This window comes from Microtus ochrogaster, unplaced genomic scaffold (assembly GCF_000317375.1).
Source record: "Microtus ochrogaster isolate Prairie Vole_2 unplaced genomic scaffold, MicOch1.0 UNK102, whole genome shotgun sequence".
NCBI classification, from domain to species: Eukaryota; Metazoa; Chordata; class Mammalia; order Rodentia; family Cricetidae; genus Microtus; species Microtus ochrogaster.
The window spans coordinates 79,932-91,829 of NW_004949200.1; the positions used below are offsets into that span (position 1 = coordinate 79,932).

General features: G+C 50.2%; 1 protein-coding gene across 3 annotated transcripts in view; it reads right to left on the reverse strand.

The window, feature by feature from the left end:
* N4bp2l1 (NEDD4 binding protein 2 like 1) overlaps nt 1–11,120 on the reverse strand; it is a 24,165-nt gene extending 13,045 nt beyond the window's left edge. Inside the window, exon 1 of one of the 3 annotated variants that reach the window (XM_005371239.3) lies at nt 9,968–11,053. In XM_005371239.3, the coding sequence (XP_005371296.1) occupies nt 9,968–10,143 (176 nt within the window). In that variant the 5' untranslated portion in view covers nt 10,144–11,053. Of the gene's footprint in view, nt 1–8,848; nt 9,934–9,967 lie in introns of those variants that run through there. The other 2 variants (XM_005371240.3, XM_026778061.1) reach the window with 2 other exon arrangements.
* Between the last annotated feature and the right edge of the window lie 778 nt (nt 11,121–11,898).

Consider the following 11,898-nt stretch of genomic DNA (forward strand, 5'->3'; position numbering starts at 1 on the left):
AGATGGCTCAGAGGTTAAGAGCACTGGCTGCTCTTCCAGAGGTCCTGAGTTCAATTCCCAGCAACCACATGGTGGCTCACAGCCATCTGTGATGAGAACTGGTGCCCTCTTCTGGCCTGTAGGCATACAGGCACTGTGTACATAATAAATCTAAAGAAGGGGGGTGGGTGGAGAGATGGCTCAGTAGTTAAGAGCACTGGCTGCTCTTCCAGATGACCTAGATTCCATTCCCAGCAACCACAATGGTGGCTCACAACCGTCTCAGAGGGATCTGATGCCCTCTTCTGGCCTGCAGGCATACATGCAGACAGATACTATGTAATCAATCAATCAATCAATCTTAGGAAGAAAGGAAAGAAAGAGAAAGAAATCACCATCCCTCTAGACAAGTTCCTCTCGCTATGTGACACAAGGACATCCTGTCATCTGTCTATCAAGGAGACCTGCGCCCCGTGTCTGTGCTCTGTTCATCAATCAGAACTGGGGGAAGGAGCAGGGAACCGAAGTCAAAAGGACTTGTCGGTTTTGCCCAGAGGTCATAGGTCAGGGAGAGCCTGGAGGGCAGCTCTCCAGGTCACTCTAGGCTTTCACTTGACTGTTTACAGGCAGTAGCAGTCACACCTTTGGTCTTAATTTTTAATCTGTTTTTAATATAAGTACCAAATAAATGCGCTGGCATATCACCTGTTTTCATGTATCAGACAGCATCTGGGGCAAGTGACATAGCCTGGTCCCCACCCCAAGTTCTCCACGTTGCTCACATACTCTCACGAGTCTGCTCACACGAGCAGCCTCTTCTTTGCTTCCTTCTTTTCTCAAGAGCTATGTTAGCATCTGAGCTGGGTTTCCGGGGAAATTTCCAGCGCTGCCTTTTGTTAACAAAGCCACTCGTCGACTCTTTAGTGAATGCCACAAGGTGCAGGACTTCTCTCGGAGGCAGGGCAGAAAACAAGAGTTCGTTTGTTGAGACAGGGCCTCACTATGTAGTTCAGGCTGGCCTCGAATTTACAGCAATCCTCCTGCCTCTGTCACAGTGAGTGCTGGGATTACAGGTATGAAACACACCTAGTTTAGATTAATGACTCAAAGAATTTACATCACGCCTGGTGGTGGTGGTGCAAGCCTTTAATCCCAGCACCCGGGAGACAAAGGCAGGAGGATCTCTGTGAGTTCAAGGCCAGCCTGGTCTACAAAGTGAGTTCTAGGAAAGCCAAGGCTACACAGAGAAACCCAATCTTGAAAAACAACAACAACAAAAAGCAAAAACAAACAAACAAAACCCTAAAGAACTTACATCTCACGAAACTCACATTCTAGTAAATAATGTGTGTGGTGGGGGGGTATCTATTCACAAGGGAGTACAAACTAAAAACACTGCAGTCTCCTTAGCTAGCAGAGGAAGTCCCTCCTTCCTCCTCCTTGTATCCCCAACCGCAGGGTGCCTAGTAACTGTGGGAAGGGGGTGGAGGAATATCTGTCTCTGAACAGCCCCCACCCCCATGAGCTCACCATCGCAGAAGTGTGCCGTGTCCTGATCCCAGCGTTCCCATTGCATGAAATAAAAACCACAAGGTTGGTGCTGGAGAAACGACCCAGCAGTTAAGAGCACTATCTCTTCTTGCAGAGAACCAGGGTTCAGTTCCCAGTACCCACAAGGTGGCTCACGACCATCTGTAACTCCAGTTCCAGGGACTCCAAACCCCTCCTCTGGCCTCTGTGGGCACTGCATGCACATGGAGCACATACATACATGCAGGCAAGCATACATGTAAAATAAAAACAAGTACATCTTAGGAGGACCTTGTCACTGTGTGCTGAGCCCTTCTTCTAGCCTCCCTTCCTCTGCCTGGCTTCTTACCTTGTCAGAACAGAACGCCTTCTCCCCCAGCCATGCACAAGATGAAGCACAGAGCCTTCTGAAGGAACAGTTAGAATCAAGCTCTTTTGTTCGTTACGCTGCTTCCCCCAGTCCCGCAGGGTCAGGCAGATTTTAGATGACTTGGAGGGACCAAAAAATAATGTCTCGTTGTGTTTTGTAGCATCCAAATGGCCCTGGAAAGGGGCCCTGTCACAGTGATTTCACTTGAGCACCAAGAAGGAAGTAGACTGAATCATAAATATCCAATCATATGAGCCAATTTAGCGACTTGGGAGCTGACATTTCTCTCTGGTACACCATGCTCAGTGTAAATACAAACACTTAAAATCTAAAATCATCTCCCCGTGGAACGCATTAGCAAAAATAAGAAATTCCTTGGTAATGCTTTAATTAGGAGGAACGTCTCTTATTAATACTGACAATAGAAAAATGTACCTTCCTTACCCTGAAGCGTAAAATCCAGGTTAAATTAGACCCCTAACAGGGCTTGAAGGGTTTCCTACCACATTTAGTGTTTCAGTTTTTCAGACAGTGTTTCTCTGTAATTTTGGAGCCTGTCTTGGAACTAGCTGCTGTAGACCAGGCTGGCCTCGAACTCCCAGAGATCTGCCTGCCTCTGCCTCCCGAGTGCTGGGATTAAAGCTGTGTGCCACCCCTGCCTAGCTCATCGGATTCTTTTATCAGGCCCCTCCCACTTCCTGCGCTCTGGTTCAAGTCTGGGGATGTGGGTCTGTAGTAGTGTGGCTTCCCTGCCATGGGTGGGGTTCTAGATTTAAGCGCAGGTATTGAAAACCAGCAGTGGCAGTGGGATCAGCCCTGCAACCTCGATCAGGATATTTCCCACAGCAGAACTTCAAGCCTCAGGCTTGAGTTAGAGAAACACTGCAGGAGATTCTTAATAGTCTTCCTCTTTCGTTTCTCCGCCCACTTCTACTTCCTCCCAAGCCATAGCATCTAAGTGGTTGTCCATTTACAATGTTATAAACATCACATGCAGTTCTGCAGCCCGACACCGGCAGTATGGCACGCCACCATTAGCTGCATCTTCCCCCATGGCTCCAGCCGTGCCAGGAAGCATGGTGATGGGAGTCCTATGCAGTGGAGGCCACTTTCCCTGACAGGCCTTTCAGCGGTTGCCTATAAACCCCACGTGTAGGGCCCTGGCCTCCCTTATTCCTGGGGTGCTTCCCGAGGACAATTTCTGGTCAGCATGACCAAGCATTTAACCCTTATTCCTGGAACGCATTTAGTTTCTAGTCAGATGACTAGCATTCTGTTGGTTCCTGTTTTCCCCTTGCCCCACCTGGTTAAGTTCCTATATTCCTCCTGCCCCGCCTGGTGGTTAGCTGCAGGGCATTCATTCTATTTGAGATATAGTAATTTCCCCACCTGCCTGGGTGGGGGTCCTTGTGCTACAGTAGATAGATAAGGGCTTCCCCAAGGCTAAATAAACGGCATTCGGTTGATCTCCTTTCGAACGACCCTGGTCTCTCTGTGTGTTCTTTTCAATCTCCAGGCCCTTGCCTGACTCGCGTTCGGCACAGTGGCGCGCGAACTGTACCGAGGGTGTAACACCAAATCGGGTGTTACACCCACGGCACTGTAAACTCCCAGTCCTTATAAAAATGCATAAAGCACTTGGTCCCCATCCATCCGCCTCCAGAGGGGAGTAATGTGAGAACCCCAGCTACTGAGACTTAGGAAAACTATGAGAGAGCTGAGCTATGCTTTTCCAAGGTGGCCTGAGTGGCCAGACAGCCGAGACATCGTCTGCCCGCTACTGTATCTTGACATACAAAGAATGGAACGCTGTCAACGTCTGTCCTGGTCTTCCTTTTATTTAGTAGAGCCAATACCTTGTCTAGAACCTGGTCGCAGCTTCTACAGTCCACTGTTGTTAGCCTGCCTTCCCCCCACCTGTCTGTCATTGCATCGTATTGGAAAAGCATCCTTCCATGTCCTGAGACACATCCGGAGATGTGGAGGAGGAGAAAGGACAGCCATTAGGCAGCGTCCTTGGAGCCTAACTGAGTACGCATTAGGAGTCATCTGTGAGGTGCTGAAGGGAAAAAGACCGCAAAGGGACCGGCATGCACCACGGTAAGGTTGCCAGATCTGGCTTCGACTGCTAAAGGTAATGATGAAAGAGAGAAAAAAAGAAAAGAAAAGTCCATGGAACTGACAGCATAAAAATGTTTAATTTTTCAAACAAGGTGATTTGAACAAACAAATGGATAAAAGGTCTCCTATTGCATTGCACTTCACACAGGCAAGTGAGTTGTATAGCCAAACAATGGAACATTTTATTCAGACATAAAAATTATGATGTTCTCGTATATGGCACAAGCAGGAACCTTGAAACAGTAGACGAAGTGAGACAAAGGACAGATACTTATGACCCACATCCAAGACGTACTTAGACAAGGACACAGGGACACCAAGTAACTCGGAGGCTGCAGGGATAAAGGAGAGCAAAGGCATTACTGCCAGTGGGGTGCACAGCTTCTGTCTGGGGTGATTTTGAAAAGTAAAGAAATACAGTGACAACCACTGCATGTGTACTGAAGAGGGGAAAATAACCGTGGCAGATGTTTAAGCCCCCCCCCCCCACGCACACGCGCACAGAGAAGCGCCAATGCGCATCCACAGATCTGCTGCTGGGATGGGAGGAGAGGAGAGGTGCCGAGTCAGAGGGCTGGGGCTCATGACCGGATGATGCTGCTAGGCCTGGACCACAAGGCCAAGAGCAAAAGGGGCCCAGGACTGGAACTCTAGTGTTGCTTCCCTACCCAATTCTTCAAAGCTATTTTTATTATGTTGGTGTGTGATGATGTCGTGTGGCATGGTGTTCCCCAGACTGTGGTGGCCGGAAGACGGACCCGTGAGTCAGTTCCTTCCCTCCCCCGCTCTGTGGGCCCCAGGGATTGAACCCAGGTAGTCAAGCCTACGCGGCAAGCCCTTCACCTGCTGAGCCTTCTCCTGGGCCTATCTAGCCAGTGGATTCACTGCTGTGAAACCCCAGCAGATCAGTGAACTCTTTCCTCTCCCCACTCTGCCTCCTCTTCAAGGCCAAGATAACAATCGCCTGTGTGTGCAGGGGACTCTGTCCTTAACTGACTTCTACCCTCCTCCGCACAGCTCCCTTAGCCTTGAAGGCTATCAGCCCCAAAGTGCTGTTCCGTGAACCCTACTGGCCTACGGAGCAGAACTGATTGCTAACTGTTACTTGTTTCCACTTGGTAGCTCTAGTAGGCACCTTGGGTACCTCAGTGAATATAGGTCTCAGTAGCAAGGGAACACGGTCCTCGTCGATCATCGGTTGGCTAATTCAGGCTGTAGCTGGTACCCACACGTCCACAGCGTCTGTTTACTATGTTATCTGTGATCTTCACAGTGAATGTATTTGCTGAGTGTTAGCTTGTGTTACTAGAGAAGACTCTCAGGAGTTAAAGAACCCAGATAAAATGTCATCATCTTTAGAAGTTCATCTCCTCAGCCGGGCAGTGGTGGCACACAACCTTTGATCCCAGCACTCGGGAGGCAGAGGCAGGTGGATCTCTGTGAGTTCGAGGCCAGCTTGGTCTACAGAGCGAGTTCCAGAACAGCTAGAACAGTCAGAGCTACACAGAGAAGTTCATCTGCTCATGAGTGAGTTTCCTAGCATGCATCCAACTGGAAATCAGCCCGTGAAAGACTTTCCTGACAGAATGACATGGTTAGTTAGCCAGACCATTAAACAACTTTTTCCTCAACTGGGCCTTGATTTTCTCTTTAAAAAGTGGCAAATCAGGCTGGACAGAGGCTCAGGGGTCACAGGACTTCTTGCTCTTCAGAGGGCCCAGGGTTGACTCCCAGCACCCACATGATGGTTCATAACCATCTTAACTCTAGAGTCAGATGGGGTGCCTTCTTCTAATTTCTCTGAGCATCAAGAGCACATGTGGTAAACATACACACATGCAGCAAAACACTCACACACATACATCTTTAAAATGTTTTTCTTGGGGCTGGAGAGATGGCTCAGTGGTTAAGAGCACTGGCTGCTCTTCCAGAGGTCCTGAGTTCAATTCCCAGCAACCACATGGTGGCTCACAACCATCTGTAATGATATCTGGTGCCCTCTTCTGGCATGTGGGCATACATGGAGGCAGAATGTTGTATACATAATAAATAAATAAATCTTCAAAATAAATAAATAAAATGTTTTTCTTTACGTTACCAAGCAACATACAATTGTTGCTGAAAACTAGAAAACAGCTGAGGGAAAAGACTAAGATCCCACTACTCCAAGCCAACACCTAGGGGTGGGCACGTATCTCCTCACACAGGTTATTCCCGAGAAGCTATACAGACCTTTCTCTGAGCATAAAATGGATATGTTTGACTGTGTGAACCTTTCTTAATTTATTTTTCATTTTTTGAGACAAGATCTCACGTATCCCAGGCTGGTCTTGAACTTAATAGGTAGCCAAAATGATCTTAAACTCCTGACCCTCAGGGGCTGGAGAGATGGCTCAGTGGTTAAGAGCACTGACTGCTCTTCCAAAGGTCCTGAGCTCAATGAGTTCAATTCCCAGCAACCACATGGTGGCTCACAGCCACCTATAATGAGATCAGGCTCCCTCTTCTGGTGTGCAGGCGCACATGGAAGGAATGCTGTATATATATTAAAAAAATAAATCTAAAAAAAAAATAAACCTCCTGATCCTCCTGCCTCTACTTCCCAAGTGCTGGGATCACAGGTGTGCAGCAGTACCGCTGATTTCTGGGACTGGGGATTAGCTGCAGGGCTCTGTGCATGCTGGGCAAACACTCTGCATCCACTGAGCTACACCCTCAGATCTGTGTGTATCTTTAAGACAGGAAAGGATTCATTTACAGGTCAGATATACATCTCTGCTTCCATCAGTGACTGTGTGACTCACAAACCAATCTATTTTTATATTTGCTATTTAATTCATATTTTAATATTTAATACTTATGCTATCTTGCATTTTTTTTTCTGATGAGCATTCCTCTGGGTCTGCAGGCTTGTCCAAGAATTCCTCAGGATAAGTTTCCAGAATTGGAATCACAGTAATAACCGCCTACCCCCAGATGATACTTAACTGAATGCAGGCACTAACGCAGACTTAGGGAACACACTGGCTGGAGTACTATGATGTGGGTAAAATTTTTAAAGGAGTTAAAATTCAATTTAAACGAGGCAGTGGTGGTGCACACCTTTAATCCCAGCACTCGGGAGGCAGAGACAGGCCGATCTCTGTGGTTTGAGACCAGCCTGGTCTACAGCGTGAGTTCCAAGACAGAGTGGTTACACAGATAAACCCTGTCTCAAAAAGAAAGAAAAAAAAAGCCAACTGAAAAAAGGGAAGAAATTCAGTGAATTCAGAAAGATATTTTCCATATCTGAGCCACTTAGACATATAAAAAGACATATGTGAATATTCTAGAATGTAATGTTGACTTGAAGGACAAAACAGAACCTATTTTAAAAGAGATTTTTATTAGTTATTTAGTCAAATGAGATAAAAGTTAAGCATTAAAAGATAAGCTCACTTTTTGCAAAAACTAACTTCCTCCAAAGTTAAAGAAAAAAATTTATTAGTCTGATTTAAGAAATACACGTTCATTTATAGAAAATGTGGAAAACATATAGAGAAAATGACTCTCAGAATCTAGCAAATACATAATAACTTATTTTCTACACAAATGTCTTTTAAAGCAATCTTCATTCTCCTCTCTCCCATTCCTGCCCTGCAAAACTTGGTTGGGGGAGACCAGGCTGTGACTTCCTGACCGGTTCTGACCTGCTCTGGGCTACGCCCTACTCCACCAAACTTTGTCTAAACCCACATGGAGGGAGCCTGCAGGCCTCCTGAGCCTCAAGGCTGACAGTGGCCAGCACGGTGGGGGCCTCCCAGTCCACAGCCCACCTCCTGCACAGCACAGCCAGGCTTCCCTCAACCTTTCACGCACCCATCCGTTAACTACAGCTAAAATTTACACAGCTACCACCTCAGTTTGAGAGGGCAATCCCACTGATTTGTCTTCACAGCGCCCTCCCAGGCAGAAGGAGCCGGTATCCCCCACTCAAGAGGAGAGGAAACTAAGGCACAGCAAGGTTACTGAGTGGCAGAGCTTGGATGTGAAGTCCTAAGTGCAAGGACTCCAAGGCCATCACCCAGCAGCTTTGAGGTCTGGCAACAGGCAGTTAAGAGGAGGATCCCCACGAACTTAACCATTTAACTTAATCACCTCTTAGTGGTCTCAGAGGCAGGACTGCTGAGGGGCAGTCCTAGCTAGGAAAGAGGCTCCCTCTCTCAGGGACCGACCCTCCACATCTGTCCCTACAGGTGTTTAATGAGATGGTCTCTTGTCCGATGTCTTCTGCTTAGTCAAATATGCCGAGCAGGACTTAAAATCTTAAAAGTCTAGAAAACTCGAGACAGGAAGGACCCTTAAAGCCCACCCCAGCAGAGGCCCTGGCCTTTCCGTGTCTTCCTCTCTCAGCACGGTTAGAGATGGCATGGCCGAAGGGCTAACTTCCTTCTCTGACTTTCAGTGTGTGATGGTTTACAGGCTGGCAAAGTGAAAGTGAAATTGAACAAGATTCGGCACCCTGGAAACATTTGGTAACAGATGTACCCACCGTGAATTGCTGTGTCACAAAAAAAACCAAGTCGTGCCGGGTTTTCCAAGGAGGCTCTCCACACCTCCCAGTCCCGCCACTGCCAGGAGCCTCCTGAAAGGACCTACAGAAGAAGTGTGGCGTAGCAAGGGGTACCAGCGTGGCCTTCGCAAGTCGCCTATCCCTTTTATTTGCAAAGGGAGCAATTCTCGTTGGCTGAATGCTTCTACTCCACAAGCGAACTAGAACCCCAATTACAAATGTCAGCACCTTATCGGCCATCTCAGTGCCCCCATCATTTACATCCAGGACTCAGACCCTCCCCCTATGATCACTACCTGGTGCCATGGTAATCAGCATGTGACCGCAGGCCACCTTGGTTCTTCAGCGGTTCCAGGGTCCTATGGCTAGCCTTATCTGATGAGATGGAAAGCTCACAGGTGGCCAAATGACTGCTTCTACCGACTAGTGTGCGCCAGATAATGTTCATGGAGGGTTAAGACATGGCCCCTATCTTCAAGCATCTCACAGAAGGAAAAACCAATCCTGTGCAACACTAAGCGCAGTCACAGAGCTGTAAACAGGAGCCAAGGCGCTGAGAAGAGCGGCTTCTACGGCAGGGTGAGGCAGCTGCGAGGGGAGGTAACAGAACCGGTTTAAAAAGGCTAGTGAAATCAGTCGGGCAAAGGGTGGCGGTGGGCAAGCCAGGCAGGAGGGCCAGCATCGTCAAGCACAGCAAGGAGAGAAACAGTCCAACGTTGCTGGAACACCAAGTGCAGGGCAGGGAGTGGAGGGCGTTCAGGCTGGAACAGTGGGCCTAGCAAGGTGCAGCAGGCAGCAAGCCCGCGCAGTTCTCGCTGACCCGGTACCGGGAGGGCCGCTTACGCAATTCGCAAGTGAACGAATTTGGGCGCCCGCGGAGAGGCTGTCAGTGACGGTCGGTGCTGGCGCCGCCAGCCCCCCCTCTCCCCAGAGCACCTGTGCGCCTTCGCAGCCGCCAAAGCAGACGCAGGCTGAGCCGATCCACCAGATCTCAAAGCGGACCCCGGCCCCGGCCAGCGCAGCGCGGCACACCCCCTCCCACCTCCCCGCCCCGGACCCCCCGAACTCGCTTCGGTGACAGCGCCTGTTGACGCCCGGTGGCGGCTGCCTGCGCGCCAGCGGGCGGGGAGCGGGTTTCTCTGCAGTCGCCACCAGGTTTTCCCGAAGAGCAGTCCCCGCGGGCCTCCCCGACCCGGGGCTGGGGGGCGAAGGCTACCTCGGCCCGGCGATCACCAGGCCGGGCGCGGCGGGGAAGGGCCGGTGGCGTCTGGGGCTTTGCGCAAGGCGCAGTGCCGAGGTCCGTCCTCCCGGGCCGGCGAGCGGCAAAGGTCTCGGGCGCGCGGGGCAAGGGCAGGGGCGGCGCGCGGAGCCGCTCGGGGCAGGGGCGCGCGTGGGCGCCAGGCCGCTGTCATTACCTGGCCAGCGTGGTTTTCCCCGAGCCCGGGAGGCCGCGCAGGAGGTAGAGGTGTTTCCTAAAGCTGTGGCGACGCGGAGGTGGCCCCCGCGCGGGCGGCGGCCGAGGAGGCGGCTGCTGCTGCTGCCGCTGGTGGAGGCTCAGCCTCCCAAACGATTCCAAAAAACTGTCCTCCATGGGGAGGGGGGCTGGCGGTGAGGGCCCTGGGTTCCCTTCCTGAAGTCACGGTCTTGGCCAAAGCTGTTGTTTTTGTGACTCTCCGGCCATGTGATAGATGGAGGGGCGGGCGCTCGGAGCCCAGCCCCTCCTTCGCAGCCGCGCGAACCGCGGGAGGGGGCGTCTCTACCTGCGAGGCCGGGGTGCTGGGAGACTGACAGCCAGGGAAGCGTGGGTGACGCAGCCCCCAGCGCTCCCTCCTGCCTCCCACTGTCTTCCGCTGTCTTTCCCGAGGGAAGGGGCCCTGCCCGGGGACACAGTGGGAGGTTTTCCTGAAGTCACTGTGGAAGAAGCCCAGCCCACTGATACAGCTCTGCCTCATCTCACTTCAGACAGGCCTAGACCTTGAAAGTAAATAGTTTCCGTTGGCGATTAAAGAATGTGACAAGCGCATCTGAGCAGTAACAGAAAAGGCCATTGTCTCCCCTACTGCGCGTGTACCAGCACCTGGCTGGTGTCCCAAGCAAGGGCTGATGCACACTCCTCCAGAGTGCTGTACCGTTGCTTAGTACCTTTATCGGCCTGCCAAACTATCCTTAGAAAGCTTTACTGAACTTTAAGTCTCTTGCTCCTTAGGTATCAGGTGGATTTTAGGGGCTGCATAGATACCTCTCTGCTTCCACATAGCAGGGAGATTGTCCTGGGACCGTTTGTAGAAAACCAAGTTCGAATTGCAGGAGTTGGCGGCACCCATTGGTAGGCACTGGTTGTGACTCTCCAGTATTTCGCTATAGAAGCAATAGGATGAGCCTGGTTTTTGGAATGAAACAGAGTGTTCAAAATTTGCATCCTAGAAAATCCAAGATATTGGTGACTTAAGCTACAATTAATTTATGTCTGGCACTGAAGGTAAGGGCATTATGAAAAAGAACTGTGGGGGAAGTCCCTCTAAGACTTAGCATCTAAGTTAAAGACTATAGAGATTTCCCGACCAGCATTAGGAAGGGGAACTGCCTGGCTATCTCACTAGCTTTGAGCTCCCCCTGGGTTGGAGTGTGAGAGGGAGGCAGGCTGCTCTCCCTGGAAATTCCCCTCCCAGCACGAAGCATGCTTCCTTGGTCCTTCTTAGTAATGCAAGGGCGTCTGTGCACAGTGACAGGAAGAGTGAGGAACAGAAAGGAAACGTTCCTCATAGCAGTAGTGTTTCTACGTCCCTGATGTATGGGGAAGTGAACCTAGGACCTCCTGCACACTGAGCACAGCCTTAGTACACCTTTTCAAACACGGTTTTGCTCAGTCTCAAAGACTACCTTGCTCACTCCAATCCCCCTCTGTCCAGTAAGGAGGCCATGGAGCGTGGGGATGGTACAAACTGAGACTAAAACACACATTGAGGCCAGGCGCACGCCTTTAATCCCAGCACTCGGGAGACAGAAACAGGGGGATCTCTGTGAGTTCAAGGCCAGCTTGGTCTACAGAGAGAGCTCCAGGACAAGCTCCAAAGTTACACAGAGAAACCCTGTCTCGAAAAACCATCCCCCTCCAAAAAATTGAGATGGCTCAATGGGCAAGAATTATTACTGTGCAAGCATGAAGACATGAGTTCTAATCTCCAGTCCTCATCTAAAAAAAGAAAGGCATGGCTATGGCTGCACACGCTGAAACCCTGGTGTTGAGAGAAGAGTTCATTGCTCAATTAGCCCAGCAGCTACAGCTACAGCTACAGCTACAGCTACAGCTACAGCTACAGTGAGAGCTACAGCTACAGTGAGAGAG